The sequence below is a fragment of the Meleagris gallopavo genome, chromosome 1, assembly GCF_905368555.1.
Source record: "Meleagris gallopavo chromosome 1, MGAL_WU_HG_1.1, whole genome shotgun sequence".
Classification (NCBI taxonomy): domain Eukaryota; kingdom Metazoa; phylum Chordata; class Aves; order Galliformes; family Phasianidae; genus Meleagris; species Meleagris gallopavo.
Genome location: NC_139404.1, coordinates 58217500 through 58235343, shown reverse-complemented (window position 1 = coordinate 58235343; position 17844 = coordinate 58217500). Strand labels below are relative to the sequence as shown.

The window sequence follows — 17844 nt, the reverse complement described above, 5'->3', positions numbered from 1 at the left end:
AGTAAGATTGCAGCGTTAGAACTTTAAAATTCACACTAGAATTTGTAAGGCTTCTAAATCAGAGCCTGCTGCAAACACCATTTTGGTTTAAACTTAGGAAGTGTGAGATAGATGAGCGGACCGTGAGGTGCGTTGAGGATTGGCTGACTGGCAGAGCTCAGAGAGTTGGCATCAGTTGTGCAGTCTGGTTGGAAGCCCGTAGCTAGTGATGTGCCCCAGGCATCGGTACTGGGTCCAGTCGTATTCAGGATCCCTTCATCAGTGACCTCAATGAAGGTATGGAGTCCACCCTCAGCAAGATTGCTAATGATACAAACCTGGGAGGAGTGGCTGACATAGCAGAATGCTCTGCTGTTGTTCAGCAAGTCCCAGACAGAATTGAGGCTTGAGAAGAAAGGAACCTTATGAGGTTCAGCAAGAGCAGCTGTAGAGTCCTGTGCCTGAGGAGCAATAACTGAATGCATCAATGCAGATTAGGGGCTGACCTGCTGGAAAGAGCTCTGTACAGAAGGACCTGCGTGTCTTGGTGGACAACAGGTTGGCCATGAGCCCGCAATGTGGCCTTGTGGCCCAGAAGGCCAACTTGGTATGCATTAAAAAGAGCATGGCCAGCATGTCAAGGGAGGCGATCCCTCTGCTCTGCCCTGGTGAGGTCGCATCTGCTGTACTGTGCCCAGTTCTGGACTCCTCCGTTAAAAAAAGACAGTGATAATCTAGAGAGAGACCTGTGGAGAGCCACAGAGATGATTCAGGGCCCAGAGCATCTCCCTTATGGGGATAGGCTGACAGCCCTGGGACTGTTCAGCCTGGAGAAGAGATGGCTGAGAAAGGGATCTTATCAATGTTTATAAGTATCTAATGGATGGGGGTCAAATGGATGGGGCCAGGCTCTTTTCAGTGGTATGTGGTGACAAGATCAAGAGGCAATAGGCAAAAACAGAAACACGGGAAGTTCCATGTGAACAGGAGGAAATACTTCCTTACTGTGAGGGTGACAACACTGGAACAGGCTGCCCAGAGAGACTGTAGTGTCTCCTTCTCTGGAGATATTCAAGACCCACCTGGACACTTTGCTGCATAACCTAATGTAGGGAACCTGCTTCAGTGGGTAAGACTTGATGATCTCCAGAGGTCCCTTCCAACCACAATGATTCTGTAGTGATTTAATAGCAAATTGGATTCGGCATCTTTGCCTGTTAACTTCCTTGTTCTTTCCCACTGCATTCTTGAAATAAATCAGTGCTGTTGGTATAGCAGCACAAAGGGAGTGGCTTACACAAGTCACATGGCACTTAAAGGAACTTCGACACCAACAAAAACAACAGTGTCTGTCAGTATGTTTGCCTTAATTTTACTAATGCTAATTTTATGATATTAGCTACTTTTTTCCCCAAGACTATTTGATTAACTTCTATTTATATTGTTTCTTTCCTCAGATCCTTTGGTTCTTCTCCTGAAGAAAGAAGAGGTGTGCACCTTGGCTCTACACATGGAAAATTCACAAAGTGAAAACAAAAAGCTGTGAGTTACCAAAGTTAATAAGCAAAACACTTGTCCTCCACCCTTTGAGCCTCTGTTTCCCTTCCTTCCATGAAAGGTTGTGCTGTGTTGTTCCCAACTCCTTCAAGGAGGTGACAAGTGGTGCGGGAGGTTGGTGCCATGTACCTAATAGTTTGTCTGTTGCTCCTCCATGATGCTTCTAGTTTCCCTCTACTCTTCCATGCTTCCTACTGGCTCTGTCCTGGCATGGTTGTCTGTGGGCTGCATTCCCTCAGGGTTGATCCTTTCCCAGCATGGGTCCATTGTGGCCACAGTCACACAGTTGGGATTTTAAACAATTGTATACATAGATTCTAATATCCCCTGTTATAAATAAAAGCTTTTTGAGGTTTGGAAGCTTCATAAATATCTGCTTCCTGCTGTGAGTATCCTTTGAATAGTGTTGGCAGTTGTTTGAAGCTGCACCTTGTTACTTCTTTCTCCTGTTTTGCTAGTCTGTAGTAGACCAATTGTCAGGGAATTAATATCCCTATTTTTTCAGCACTTAACAAAATTAGGGGCTTTCCAGAGATCTACCTCTTAGCCCTTTCTGGACTCCAGTCAAAATATTTGAATTGTTGATGTAGAATACAGCAACTGAACTATGTGCTGCAGGCACATCGGAACTATAACTGAAAATCCACAGGATTCTATGCTTTTCCTAGATTGATCCTACTTATTCCAACAAATGCCATCCTTTTTCTATGGGATCCTTCGGCTGATGATACCTGCTCCCCAGAAGTGATGTTACTTTAGGTATATATAATCTTGATGGACTCACCTTCATTTGTATGTCTGTTGCTTATTTGGGTATGCGTATGCAATATCTCAAAACTGAAACTGTCATCTGTGAAATGCGCAAGCCAAAAAGGATTATTGCAGTGGACTGCTCAACAGAGGAACTTCATGTTGTGCCAAAAGTGCTATTAAGGTTTCTTACTTTCAAAGGCTGTGAAGTATACATGTCCCAAATGCTTTTCAGTGTTGGTGCAGCATTGTTGTTTCAAGGTCAGTATTAGAGCTGAAATATCACTAAGATCATTCATGCGAAGTACTCACAGTCTGGTAAACTATTCATGCTTAGTGTCATTTTACAAGTTAAAAATATTAGTGAAACATTAGAGAGTGAGATTAGTGAGGGGAAAAGTGCAGCTTGGTTAAGTTTATTTCGTGCCATTTTACATTTATTAGTGGAAAAAAAAAAAGGCCATTCATGGATTTCACACTTAATATTAAACCCACATACATTTTTTTTCTTTATTCAGCACAACTGTCTCAAGTAAATGACTGGCTAAATTTTGAAATTAATACGGAAGAAAAGCCCACTAATAACTATTGGATGAAACCTGTTAAAGTTGTATTTACAGAAAGCTGTGTTGTTGCAGTGATATTTCTTCCAACAATATGCAGTCAAAGAAAGATGCAGATACTTAATTCAAATAAAAGATTGTCTTCTGATGGTGATTAAATCCAAATTTCATCTATATTTGTTGGAGAAGTTACTGAGGATATTTTAAATTATTTTAACTTGAGACATAAGAAAGATATCTCAAAATACAAAGAAAATCTTACTACAGCAATGAATTGTTTTAAATCTCTGGCAAGTTGCAAAGATGAAAAAAGAGTAATGTTAGAAAAAAAGAAGGAATACTCTGGAAATAATAATCCTAAATACACCCATGTGTTACAGCTCTGCAATTTGTTAACATCCAGAAGTGGTAAGTAATTAATACTAGTAATTTTAGCTCAATAATTTACACAATGTAGAAAAACCCTACAAATGTTATTGTATTCCTGGAGATGTGATATACTGAAGAAAACTAGTTGCATTGCATTCTGTCAACCGATTTATGAAAGTTTGCATAAGTAGCCAATTTTACTGTCACAGTGGTATTTCCTATTTTATAAAATTAATTCATGTTGCCTTATTGTAGCAGGTGAAACCTCTGCCTGCAGAGCACATGGAAAGAACTTCATCTCTTTCCACCTACAAAGTTAATATCTGAAAAAATACCTTTGCTTTTACTTAGGCCAACAGGTTCTAAGGAAATGGTTACTAAAAAAAGTAAGTACTTCTTTAATTTCTAGTTTTCCATTCCCCCAAGAGACCATTTTTTGGAGTATTGTTACTTTTTGTGGGACTGAAGATGGAAGGAAATATCCTGGGGTATACATGCTGTTCACTATGCCTGTACCTTGAAGAAGATCCTGTTCAGGTGCAGAAAATGATTTTTACACTCTATTTGAGCTGCAACAGTGGAAAGCTTGGTAGACTCAGCAGTGGGGAAAGTCAGTGATTTTGGTACTTCCACGGAAGACCATTAGATAGTTCAATCAGAATGGACTACAGGAGGCAGAATGCTCAAAGACTGGAGTAAATATATTGATTAGCCTAACGCCTGCTGAGCCTTTTTGTTAGCAGCTACTTGTTTTGATATTTTCTGGGGGACAGTTAAAAACAGCTCAGTCCCAGCAGGTGATTTTTGCATTTACTTGGTCCATGGCTAAAAACATCAGCCCTTTTGACCAGCGGGTTTGTTGTACTATCACTGTGTTGTATGAATTTGTAACTGTGATTTTTTGACTGTTTCTTCTAGACAACAGTAATGGAGTGGAGACTGTGATTTACAAGAAAGACAACTTTGTGTGTAAACATTCATATAGCCTAAGAACTACTCATGGTTTTTAAATATGAAGAGATACTGCTCAGGATCATAACTTGTACTTTTGGATTACTCCCTATAAAACAGTGTAGTCATGATCTAGTGTCACACTTGAAAGATTGTTATGGAGTAAGTTATCAGGTACAAAAAAGTTTTCAAAAGACCATTTATAGCTGTGAGAAATGCACTTTAAATTTACTAGGCTTGTGTTTATACGTATAAATGAGAGAGCTAGTTTTCATTATATTGATAGTTCTTCATGTTTACTATCTTCAGAAACAAGCTAGTAAAGTTACAGTAATATAAAACAATTTTCTGGAAAAAGAAAAGAAGTTTGTATTCCTGACCTCTGTTCCAGAACATTGTGATGATGGATTATTTAATATTTTCTTAGCAGTTAGAAGAGGTGAAGTCCCACATTTGCTAAAACTGTAAGTAACAAACCAGTGTTCTTACATGACATTATTACTATGACTGTATTAAAATTCCAAGCTTATGTTTATTTTGCATCTTTCCAGAATGAACTGACAATAGTGACTCAAGTAAGAAAACATAGTGATGTAGCAAACATTTTTTATACCTTTTCAATGACTCTGTGTTTATCAGCCTCCTTGTGTGTGATTCATTTTTAATAATCAAGTTTTCCTATGATCATTGTTTATAAGCATTATTTTTCATAATCAAAGGAACTTATATTTCTGGAAACAAGGACAAATGATACTTGTGGGCAAAAAAGACTTCATCACTTTCTGAAACTTCACATATCATACTGATGAATGATTAGGATCCACAATCAGTCATTTTGAACTGGAGATCTGCATAAGTCAAAATTTGGAATCACACAGGAACTCTCACTGAAGATTTAACAGCTTATAGCAGTTAGATTAGGCTGTAAATAACTGAAACTGCCAGAAGAAAATTTCCTTTTTGCTTCTGTCCATAAGTTGCCCTGGGCTATGGTGGATATCCAAAAGGGGAAGCAAATAGTTTGTTTTCCAAGATGGCAGAGGTTGGTTTAGACCAGCGTGCAGTTGTGTGTGCAGAAGCTAATGCAGTTGTTATGAGGTAGGAACTTATTCAGTATTTAAAGAAATATTTAAAGAAAGTCTTGGTGCTGCGTTTATCTCTCTGACTCATCTAACATGGGAATTTCCAATGCCCAGAAAGAAGTGATGTTATGTAGCATGGAAACATATTTAGTCTCCTAAGGCACTGGGGGCAGTTGTTTGTCAGAGATCTGGGTCTGTGTGTTCTTGTGTTCTAATACACCCAGCAAACTTATGTGGTGGAGTCTCAGAGCTTCCTGCTAGTCCCGTTTCTGACCTTACGTAAGCCCAGTTTCCACATGCAGTCATGGGCAGAGGTCTTCAGGTGTGCTGGAGGCAGGAGTAGCCAGCACAGAGCTGAGACTGCTGTGTGGGCTCTGATGTTATTGGAGCCATTAGAAATGCAAGGCATCAAAGCTGAGTGGCTAGCTTAGACTACTTTCTTTGATACGCACACAGTGAGTTTCATGTGGTTTCCTACCTGTGGGAAATTTCTCTGCATAATGACTGCTATTGCAAATGTCTGTGTTTATGTTCTTAATTGATTGCTCCTCTTGACTGAACATGGGAGCTGTCACCTACTCCCATATTCAGGTGATCATGGTTTGATGGTGAAATGATCCCTGAATACATATTACATTAACAAAAGTATTTGTCTTTATGGTGCTGTGAGTACACAAACAGTAAGTAGATCCATCTCCTGAGCTGGCAAGTTCATCATACATACTCTATTCACTTGTCATAGGCTTTCAGTCACTTACTCTCCTGTCTCAGCTTGTGATAAAAGACAAAAGAGAAAGGAATCCGCTCTAGATTCCAAGAGAAATAATTCTCTCCCAGCACACACACCTCATTTCATTTGTAACTATGATAATTCTGCATTTTCTCAGTCCTGAGAGAGACCTCAGTAATGCTGAACTTCATCACCACGCGTAGCCCTTGGAGTGACTGTGTGAAACTGATTGACTCAAAGGAGATGGCAAAAGTCATTTTGCTAAAGTGAGATGGAAATAAGTGTACGTGATATTAGATATGGTTAAAAGCTATGTGCTGCATTTCAAAGCTTGCTGTTCCTTTGTCCTTCTCTGAGGGTGTCTTCCTAAAGCCATGTGCTTTCCCTTGGGAGAGGTTTGCACACTCTTCACTTTTTCAGGCTGGGCCTTGTGTGCCACGTTTGAGCTTGATTGACTGCCAAGGAAACAATACTTCTCACAGGAGTATGCATGGGAAAGTTTGCTGCTCCCACAGTAGAAGGGAAGAAGATTTGATGACAGGTAGTGCTTACAAGCCATTCTTCAGCAGCAGCAGGAAGGAAGGTCCTGGGTGAAAAAAACAAGGCACATAGACTTTAAATGGAGTTTCATTTCCTTGCCAGTATGATGTGCAGTTTCAGACAAATGGAGGAGGACCAGCCTATCTTCCTGCCTCCCAGATCAGGCTCTGCTCTCTTGTCCACTGCCACAAGGTCAACATTATCTATAGCAGTTCTTCCCTCTTTGTGAAGAAATGCACTACTAAAGGTGTGTACAGCTCCCTAGAAATCCAGGGTCTACATGCTTGTCTGTCTTACCATCTAAATATCCTGGCAGTGACAGCTCAGATTTATGAGATTGTGGTAAGGACTTTATTTATAATCAAAATCTTTGTCATCTAAGGACATTATTTTCCAACAGAAAAGTAATATACTATTTCAAGTAGTCAAACAAACTTGTTGCAGGAAATATAAGTTGGGGTTTATACTGGCCTCAAAGCGTTTCATGTCTTTGAGTCTACATGCACACAACTGTATTTAAGGAATGGAGTGCCCTGGGACTAGTAATGGCTTTCAGGGACTCTTGCAATTCTTGCAAAGAGTTGTCTCCATGGATAATATGTGCACAGAAACCTCTGTGGAACTAAGACTTTATTGATGTCAGATACTGCTAATGGAGTCATACTGGATAAAAGTGTAGATCATTAATACAAGTTATTTTTAATAACCTTGATTTTGCAGAGCTTTTTAGCACAAAATTATTGTATATCCTGGTAACTCTTTTATTTATTTTAAAAGAAGGCCATCAAATGATACTAAAATAGAAATATGAAATCAGAAAACTATTTTAGAAAGTCTTTCATGTTAACTGTGTGTACTATACATTTCTCTCTCATTGTGGTGGTAGTTTTTTTTTTTAATTATGTTCAGGTTCAATCATTTAAATCATTTAGTTTTGAGCCAGGGTTTTGCAGACTATGGTGCTGACAACTGCTTTTTTAGATTCCCCCCATCTGTAACACCAATACTGGGATTCTCTAGGGTGACCCTAGACCCAGAATAATCTATGTAAACCTTCTTTATCTTTAAAATGTCATTATGAGAATGCTGTTATTTGTGGCTTGGTGGCTTTCAGCAATCATTTCTTTTGCACAGCCTCTGTAGAGGACGCTGAAGTGTTTTTCACGAGATTAAATTGAAGGTTTTGCACCTTCAAAAAACGAAATTGTTTGCACTTTTCCATGTATCATATGTTTGTGTTCCCTTTGGAGATGGCAAGCCTCTTTTTTCATTTCACCCTTGACTTCTGTTATTTGATCTGGAAATATATGTGGGCTTTCTGCTTGGTCTGGAGGCTGAGAAAGCAACAGCATAAAAAGTACTTTGGCATGGGTTAGCATAGAAATAGTCTGTTGTTTATGTGTGTGCAAGCGCATATGCGGCATGGGGGCTGGGAGAATTCCTAAGGATGTCATACAGTATGACAAAGCCATGCTATAGGCATCCTGTAAGAGGAACTTTGCAAAACTAAATGCTATATGTAAAAGAGAGTGACAGTATTGTAAATCCATAATCTCTTCAGACTCCATAAGCAATTGTGCATAGACTTCCTTGTGAAAAGAAGACAGCAGAGTCTTAGGACAAATTGCAAGATCCTGCACCTAGGTTGAGGCAATCCCAAGCACAGATACAGATTGGGTGGAGAATGGCTTGAGAGCAGCCCTGAGAAGAAGGATTTGGGAGTGTCAGCTGATGAAAGATTCAGCATGAGTTGGCAATGTGCTTGCATCCTAGCAGGCCAACCGTATCCAGGGTTGCAACAAGAGAAGTGTGAGACCAGTTCAAGGGAGGTGATTCTGCCCCTCTACTCTGCTCTTGTGAGACCTCACCTGGAGTACTGCATCCAGATCTGGAGCCCCCAACACAAGGACATGGAGCTGTTGGAGCAGGTCCAGAGGAGGGCCACAAAGATGATCAAAGGGTTGGAGCACCTTTCCTACAAGGACAGTCTGAGAGAGCTAGAGTTCTTCAGCCTAGAGAAGGGAAGGATCTGGGGGGACCTTATAGCAGCCTTCCAGTAACTGAAGGGGCCTACAGGAAAGCTGAGGAGGGACTTTTTATAAGGACATGTAGTGACAGGACAAGGGGAAATGGCTTTAAACTGGAAGAGGGTAGATTTAGACTAGATATTAGGAAGAAATTGTTTACTGTGAGACTGGTGAGACACTGGAACAGGTTGCCCAAAGAGGTTGTGGATGCCCCCTCCCTGAAAGCATTCAAGGCCAGGCTGGTTGAGGCTTTGAGCAACCTGGTCTAGTGGGAGGTGTCCCTGCCTATAGCAGGGGTTGGAACTAGATGATCTTAAGTGTCCCTTTCAACACAAACCATACTATTATTCTATGAAAAGTTGTATATTTCTCCTTTTAACTACTGCATTTCCTCTTGGGTCATGCTCAAACCCACAAAACAATCACAAACATAATCACACTGTAGTTATGACCCTGTCTGCCAAGTGCATACCTCTCATTCTGGTAGAGATGGAACAGAAAGTTATGTAGGAGAAATCTGTAAAGAGTGCTGCACTTCTGAAGAAGCTTCTTCCAGCCAACATTGTCAGACTTTCCTGTCAGTCAATGCTTGTAAACGTCAGGTGCCAGCCTTTTTTAATCACTGAATTGTGTATATGTGTATATATATAATTTAAAAAGTTAGTGACATTGAAATCTAAGTAATTGCACAGTGACTATATGCAGATAGTATATTTTTTTCCTCCTCGACACTTACAAGTTGGTATTGATTGCTAACAAAATATTTGCTTGCAGGATTAGAGAGAGATCTTTGGTGACTCACAACACGGTACCTGTCAAACTATTTGTTCTAAGACTTACTTGCTTAAAAGAATAAAGCAAAGTCCAGGCGGAAATCTCTTGACTGTATTGTGGCATCCCAGTAATGTAACAAGAAGGAAATGTTCAAGACTGAGTCCTGTTAAAAGAGAAGCTGAACCTAAGTAGAAACATGGGTGCAGTTAGAGTTGATCAAAGTGCTGAGCCTTTCTAGTGTAAATCATCAGTCTTTGTGTGATCTTCCCATAAATTATAAAGCCATTTATCTTAGCCTTGTAAGAAAATGATTTTTTGCAGGCATTTTATGAGCACTTGCACAAAAAAGTATGGAGTTGATTGTAAAAGCTTAGCCTTTCTTGTGATAAATAGGATGAAAACATAATTGTTTTCATAGCAACACACTTGGGCAGATAATGCAGATTAGTGTAAGAACTAACAAGAGCTAAAAGTGAGAATTAGGATTTTATTTTTCCAATTTATTTGTTCCAGCATGAATCCTTTATCCCATCTGTCTGATGCTGACACTGATGGAAAGGAGTACCAGCAGTACTATGAAATTGTGTATGGAAGCTGAGGCATCCAGTGCTTGCCAGCTCATGTATACAAGCACCTTGGTGGTTTGATGGAAATTTCTTGGAGAGTCCAGGGAACTGCTATATGAAATTGAAGTAACTGAACTGATGTCACTGACTCTCAAGTGCACCCTTCCTCCTGTGTTTTCCTCCTCATTCTGTATGGGGCCTGCAGAACCTTTGCCTTTCCTTCCTCTCAAATAGAGATGGGCATTGTCAAACTTGGCCACCACAGTGATGTGGGATCTAGTTCTCAAAAGAAGGTCTTATTTGCCATAAAACGCAGTCATCTGTCCCTACTGAGTCTCACATTGCCCAGAAGCTTTGGAAACTATTTCAGGAGTTAACCAGAAGGAAAGCCAACACGTCACACCAGTTGTGGCAACTTCTTTTCTCACTTCACACTTAAATTTTTACTTAGAACATCTTTCTTGAGGAGAAGAGTCTCTCATTCAATTGAGAAATATCATGGTTAAGTATAACTGCAATTTAAAATGCTATTTTGACTTATGTTGGCATTTATCAGATCGCTGTGCAGTATGAGGGGTTCCTTATCGCCTCTCCTCATCACACCAAAGTGAAGTTATACGTTCTTTAGCCACGAGGTGGCAATACAAGAGCTCAATATATTAAATTGTGTTCGTATCTGTAGCACTCTCACAGATCAGGCTTTGCAGTATTAGTAAAGTAAACATATGTGCAGCGTTACTATGGGATGACTGTTTGTTTGCTTGTATGGGATATCTGCCTCACAGCTGCGTGACTGACTTCATGTCAGAGCTAATGAAGACAAAGCTGACATTCTGGCTCAAGAGTTCATGACTTTTATGGTGCTATTAATTGTTATTAGCAGCATTGTCTGTATTTCAGAGGCTCAGTAGTACACAAGAGATGTTTTCTAGGAACTCAGCTGCTGTTAAAAGCAAAATATCTTAAGAAAGGAGATGTGCCGAGGAGATGCTGCTGTCTCACCATGCTCCTCTCCTAACTTCACCTGGCTTTCCTTGAGGCCCAAAGGACATGGAGGCCCTGTGCTTGTGGATTGCCTCCCAGATCTGATTTCTTCACCGCCTTCAGTTCTGCTTCTACCATCCAGGTGTTTGGGTCACTTCTCAGCATGGCTGGTGCTTTTTTTCCTACATTATCAGTGAGTTGAAAGTGGTGCCAGATGGAAATACTTCATGGTCAGACACTGGAATGTGCTGCCCAATGAGATGGTTGAGTCACTGTCCCTGGATGCGTTCAAGAAATGTGCAGATATTGTAATAAGGGACATGGTTTAATGGGCAATATTGGTGGTTGGTTGGTAGACAGTTGGACTGCTTGATCTCAGAGGTCTTTTCCAACCTTAATGATTCTATGATTTCCAAACTTTCTTGTAATCAGAGGTGTCATTTGCAGGCATACATAAAATGATAATGTCTCTACTGTTCTCCGCATGGAATTCCAAGGACTCACGCTGCATTGGAGAAAGTATTTTAAGACATTTTCTAGTTCAGCATTACTTCTTTCAACTTGGACTTTCAGAAGTCCAACCTTCAGCTTTACGGAAGTTGTTCTGTTTTTTATTTTTCTCTTCCCTCATTCAAGTAAAGTAGACTTAAACAACCCATAGCGTAAGAAACAGAGTGTGGGTTTGGAAGTGTTTTACATTATTACATTCACCGAAGTATTTATTTGGACATGAGAAGTTGTTGTGGATGTGCAATTAGTTATTTTACACCAAAGGGATAACAGCCTGCTGCTATCTTCTGTTGGCATGATATCAGTTTTTCTCTAAGCACGTTATGGGAAATCTTATTTTCAATCAAGTAATGCAGTGTGAAGTCGGTGTGCTAAATCATAAATCTTTCAAACATGCAGATCTGTGGCTTAGTAAGCAGGCAGTAAAGGAGAGGAACACCATGAGCCGCCTTGAAAAATTCAATAGCTTTTGAGAAGTGAGTGTCTCTTGGGTGGATTGGAGGTGAAACTGTGTGAGCCGGGGCTGAGGCTCTCTAATCTACTGGGGACATGTCTGCTGTGGCTGCCACGTTCTTCAGAGCTTGAAGAATCATCTGGCTTTGCTTAGCACTGACTGCAGTGTTTAAGAATGAACATGATCAGGGACTAGTGTCTGGGAGGTACATGCTTCTGAGGGGGGCTATGCTGCATCTCTGACCCTATCTGTAAATGCCAAAGGCACCTGCTCAGCCAGCTGATAAACAAGCTTCGTCTTCAAAGCTGACAGCAGATGCTTTCTTCTGGGAGAACATGTGATCCCTCAAGCCACTTCTGTTTCTGGAGATTGTTTGCATGCATATATCATCTCTCTTCTTGGCACACTGTACAGCCTGCAGACAGAAGCTCTAAAAGCGAGGCTTTGGGATGTAGTCTTTAAGGAGCTGTTACAGCTTTCCCCTACAACTTTCCCCCACTGTACTTGCCAGCCCGTGGGTGAGGTATTAGACATAAACTCCAGTGCCAGACATTTCTTAGAGACCACATACTTGACTTTATGAGCAGAAGGCTAACGAGGCTCACTGTCACAGCAAAAACTATTCAGGTAGTATTTCTGTAACCCTCATTTTTTTCTGTAGTGTCAAACCAAGAAGATGATAATTTCAATCTTTTAGCCTGTTGTTTTGGGGCATGACCCTCATGAGAGTGATCGTGTAGAATAACAGGTATGCTTGCAAAAGGAAAATTTAAAAGAGGAAGAGAGCAACAGAATGTGACTGATAGCCTTAAAGTACAGTGCTGCAGAGAGAGACTACACACCATGTACTTCCAGGAGAAAAGTCATTCTTTTCTGTCCTGTAACTTCTTCTCTGTAAATGAGCACTTCTGTTGTACTGCTTCCTTATCAATTACTTTTTTCTTTCCTGTATTTTGGTGCTCATTAGTGTGAGCAGGATATGATGAAGGCAGAGAGGAGGAAGCTTTAGAGGCAATCACAGGGAGCTCCTTCCTTGCTTTTACTGAAATGCTTTTGCTCTTTTGCCAGGCACAACTTGGAAAATCTTCCTGGAATCTCTAAAATCTTGAAGGACGATTCCAGGGATTTTAGCTTGGTATTTTTTTATGAATGTAATTCTACCGGCATTCCTTCAGACTCTGTGTTCTGCATTTGCTGAGCTGGGAATCAGCTTTTGGTGAGGTCAGAGGATAGGCTTTAACCAACTTTAAAAAAATAAATCCCACTAAAGCACAGTTTGCATTTATCTAATAACAGGAGATGTCATTCTGCTTTTACTTCTACCTCAAGTACCATGTTAACTTTTAGGCCCTTCACTACAAGAAAGACATTCAAGGCCCTGGAGCACGCCCAGAGAAGAGCAACAAAGCTATGAAGGGTCTGGAGCACAAGTCTTGCGAGGAGTAGCTGAGGGAGCTGGGATTTTTCAGTCTGAAGAAAAGGAGGCTCAGAGAAGACCTCATTCTCCCTACAAAGACTGAAAAGGAGGTTGTGGTGAGGTGAGAGTCAGCCTCTTCTTCCAGGTAACAGGGATAGGATGAGAGGAAATGGCCTCAAGTTTCCCCAGGGGAGGTTCAGGTTGGATATTAAGAAGCATTTCTTCTCAGAAAGAGTGGTGCTGCAGTGGCACAGGCTGCCTAGGGAAGTGTGGAGTCACCATTCTTGGAGGTGTTCAGTAACTGTGTGGATGTGGCACTGAGGAATGTGATCAGTGGGCATGGTGAGGATGGGCTGATGTTTGGACTAGATCTTAGTGATCTTTTCCAACCTAAATGATACTGTGATTCTGTGACTTGTCACATGAAAACCTTCAGCGAGATGGATGAGAATATCTCCTTTAAGTTACTGTATAGATGATAAAATGTTACTTTCTTTCCCAACCCCCTTTCCCCTTCCTTTCTTTTCATCTCAAAATGTTCTTTCCAAACTCTTAAGAAAACTGGTTTTCAGACTTAGTAAACTTTAGAAATAGCATCTCTCTATATTTCTATGAGATGCTTAGGACGTTTTGTTGCACTTGGTGTTGATATGTAAGACAGTGATGCTATGTCTTCTCTTAGCATGCAGTTCATTTTTCTTGTGTGCATGTTGATGTGGATTCTGAACATCTGTTGTATTGCAGTTTTCTGTTTCTCATTTAAGGTGTTCAGTAGACATTTACATCAAGAACAGGAATCTGGTGACCACATAAGCAAGTGATGAGATAGAATGTTCAACGGACCACTGTGCCAGCTTTCATTACAGATCGGCAGCAGTAATTGTTGTTATTTTACTGACACTGCATCACATATATAAATAGTTGTCTTTGATGCTTACATATGATTAATGTGATGGCTTTGTGGCCTGACAGCTAATAATTTACATTCTTGCTCTACTCCTGGGATATGCTCTTCTCTCTTCCCAGGAATTGTTAGTCAGTGCGCTCCTTTCAATCTGTTCATTCCCTATGGCTTTGTATTGCTGTGTGATAAGGGCAGTTTCTACCTGAAATCTTCCAGCCCTGCCAGTGTTCCCCTAGCATGTCACAGACTTCTCCAGATACAGCATAAGGCAAGCTGCAAATAGAGATAAAAGGCAGGAAAAAAAAAATCATTTTTTTAGAGCAGAGATGAAAGCTCTACACTGGGCTCTGCTGTTTAATATGCTCGTAAACAATTTGAAAATGTAGGTGGCTAGTGAGTGGCTGATGGAGAGGAGAAGATATCATTTTCCAAAGACATTTCACGCTGTAGTCTAATTATGTTTGGGGATTTGCTCTGTATCAAGGTGCTATTGTATCTAATCTGGCTTGTCAGACATCATGGAGACATCACAATGCGGACAAATGTGGTTCAGGAGAAACCTTAAAACTCATGATTCTGACAGGCTTGTATGAAAAATTCCTTGCTCCAAGAGCAGGATCCACACAAAGGAAATTTTTTTTTTTTTTTTTTAAATAGAAATGACAGTTTTTTGCAATAACAGTCCCAGAAGTGGTGAGGGTTTTGCACAGTACCAGACTTCTTTGTGCACAGATGCAATGTTTAACTTACTCTTATCAGCTGAGGCTTAAGAAATGCTTTAAATTCCTATTGTAAATCTATGTGTTTAAGCCAAAAAGCTCAAGCTTGGGAAAACTGATACCAGTGCAACTACTGTATCTATCTTTCCTGTAGAATGAAGTCTACTACTATACAGCACTTGTATGTGGTGCTGCTAACAATCTATAGCCCACACCCACCATGCTTCTGAGAGGCAGCAGGCTTTGCTGACTGCGGGTTGCTGTGAGTGTCAGGGTGAAGCATCTGTCAGCCCAGAAGCCTTGTTGGAGCTTTGAAGTCATGATGTTGGCCAAGCCAGGCCACTAGAGACTGCAGAGCAGCCAGACATGCCAGCTCCCAGCAGTGACTCAGGCCAGGTGATAACGCCTGCCCTCAGTGTGAGCAGCCAGCCACTGCCAGTGCTCTCATTATCAGCTGGATGGATGGCTGTGTTCCTGTGTGTACCCAGAGCTGCAGTGCAGTGGGGTCTGGCTGATTGTCACCTTTCCTTTGCCTCCAGTACTATGCAGCAACTCCAAGCTGGAAATCAAAGCTGCTCCATTGTGGTTTGTGTAATAGAGATTTTCTTGGGCTGCTGGAACAGGTTATGGCAGTAGGCAATCCTCCTCATTTCTCTGGGACATTAAAAACCAGGCAGACAGTGTCCCTGCATTTCCCAATCTGCAGTGAGTCAGTTATTCTTGCAGGCGAGGATAGAGGCTGCTCCTCAGCACAATGTGCATCTTACCATTATGGCTTGCTATAGGTTGCTGATAGTGGTTTACAGTGCTTAACTTTAATGTCAAACAAGACAAACTGTTTCAGAGCCCAGGATAACTCTCACTGCCAAATAGGAGGGAAGCAGTCCAGATGCAGCTGTGTAAGCACTTTGATTTTTGTGTGAACCTCGAATAACCCTGAGGAATACATTATTCCATCTTTACCATCAGCACACAAACAAACATGCTTGCTATAAATAGCAATTTCATTATTGGAGTAGGCAGAGGAGCTTCCTACCTGTGTGGCTTTGACACTGAGGTTACACACAACCAGCCTATCATTTTTAACACCTATTATATATAATAAAGTCAGCCCAAATGTTTACTGGAGTGTGAAAAATGTTTAAGACCACCTTCTCTTTTCTTGTAGTTGCTGCTTTTGGTTCCTCGTAGCTCTTCATTTCAGGCCTCTGCTCACAGCTGCCTCAGAAAAACTCTCTGCCCCCCTCTCTTTCTCCAGCTGAGAAGTGGAGATATTTGGAGCCGTGTGCTCTCAGTGAAGGATTGCTTCAGCTCAAACCAAGGGCAAGCACTGGGAATAAAAAGGTCAGTGCTGGGGAACGGGAAGAACGTTGAAGAACCAAGTGGGATGGAGGGAAGATGACAACTGGAGAAAAGACACTTCAAAGAAACTTTCTTCACCTGAGAGATTGAAGAAAAGAGGTCTTTGTCCCACTCAGTGCTCTTCACCCTTTTGTCTCAATCATTTTTTCCTTTGTGTGCCAATGGTCCCATGGTAAAAACACTGAAAAAGAAAGGGGAGCTTTTCTGTTCTCTGAAGTCTCTTGCCTGGATGCCTAGGTATGGTAATGTTTGTCTCTCACACTAAGCAGAGAAGTGTCCCTGCTATATTCCTACAGCCAAACTTCGGTGTTGATCTGAATGACAGATAGCCAAGCAGAATTGAACAACATACTGATAAATGATCAGGATAAAAAGGATTTTAATCCAACCATTCAAAGATAAATGGCAAATCCACTGGATATAATCAGAAGTATTAGACTGTAAATCAGTTGCAAAAGCTGCAGTGAAGCACTTGCTCAAGACACTGTACAGAGCCACTGGGGCGATGCACATGCTTAGAAATGTCAGCAGTCATTATCTCAGAATAACTCCTGTTTGCCATGTACTGCACGATACTGGCATTTTATCATAGTGAAATTTCTTTTATTTCTTTTATTTTATTTGAAGGAGTTAAGCCACCATATTTCCCAGGCAGCATTTTTTTTTTTAACACTATACTTTAACCGTTGGAAACCTTTTTGCTTTTTGATCATTTATATTCCACTCACTTTTTCCATATTACAAAGAGATTTCCATGTCAGAACCTGCACCCAGCCACATCTCCTGATGCCCAAAAACACAACCACCACTGTAGCAGCCTTCCTTCCTGCACGGCCTCTTCTCTCTGGTGGCCTTGTGGCCTTTGGGTGGTACCCCATGCTGCAGAAGCAGAGGCCCAAATGCACTTTTGATGGTTGTTTTCTTCTATTTTCTTTTCCCTTTGCAGCAGTTACATACCAGGAATTAATTTAGCTTTGGCACATATAAATTCCACTGTGTTCCTTTGTGCTGAGCAGCATGACTTTTGTTTGGTTGTTTAGTATTGCCTGATCTGTTGCACTGCAATAGATGATTAATCTTTACCAGTTGTGTTATCGAGCAGTTCCTACCAACTATGAATTCAAATGTCTGCAATTCTCATTCTCCCTATAGAAAGGCTGGGCACATAGTGCATTTCACTTCTAATTACGTATGTTAGGATGAATTATGTGCTATTACTCAAAATAAATTACCCTTTGATGTAAGTTCAACACATGAACGGACGGTTATAATTACACCAAGTTGAAACAGAAATCAGACTCATTGTGCCTAGTCCAAAATAATTGTATGTGTTTTGAAATAGAATAAAATCAGCAATTTTCTATTATTTCTCAGTTCAACTGAGTGGTCATTGTGAAAGCATTTTTCCTTTGTGTGTTTGAACTGCAAATGCAGGAGGTAAGTGAAAGGCACCGACAGAGGCAAAGGAAAAGTGAACCTTTCTCTTTGTCTCTGGTTTCCATATCACTTCAAAGTGAGTGGCTGCTGCACCCTTGCTACAATTTATCCTTCTTTTGGGAACATGCCAAAGTCCCAGTGTATGTCTCTGTATATTTCATAGAATCAT

General features: G+C 40.8%; 1 protein-coding gene and 1 pseudogene across 9 annotated transcripts in view; both read left to right on the top strand.

The window, feature by feature from the left end:
* Positions 1–1217: 1217 nt before the first annotated feature.
* LOC116217052 (uncharacterized) overlaps positions 1218–17844 on the top strand; it is a 42519-nt gene continuing 25892 nt past the window's right edge. For 3 of the 9 annotated variants that reach the window (XM_085229208.1, XM_085229200.1, XM_085229195.1), the window contains exons 1-2: positions 1262–1334; positions 1437–1521. In XM_085229208.1, coding sequence (XP_085085334.1) covers positions 1286–1334; positions 1437–1521 — 134 coding nt within the window. In that variant the 5' untranslated portion in view covers positions 1262–1285. Of the gene's footprint in view, positions 1335–1436; positions 1522–13183; positions 17605–17844 lie in introns of those variants that run through there. The other 6 variants (XR_014884638.1, XR_014884628.1, XR_014884634.1 and 3 more) reach the window with 6 other exon arrangements.
* On the top strand, positions 1532–17604 carry LOC146545345 (uncharacterized; annotated as a pseudogene).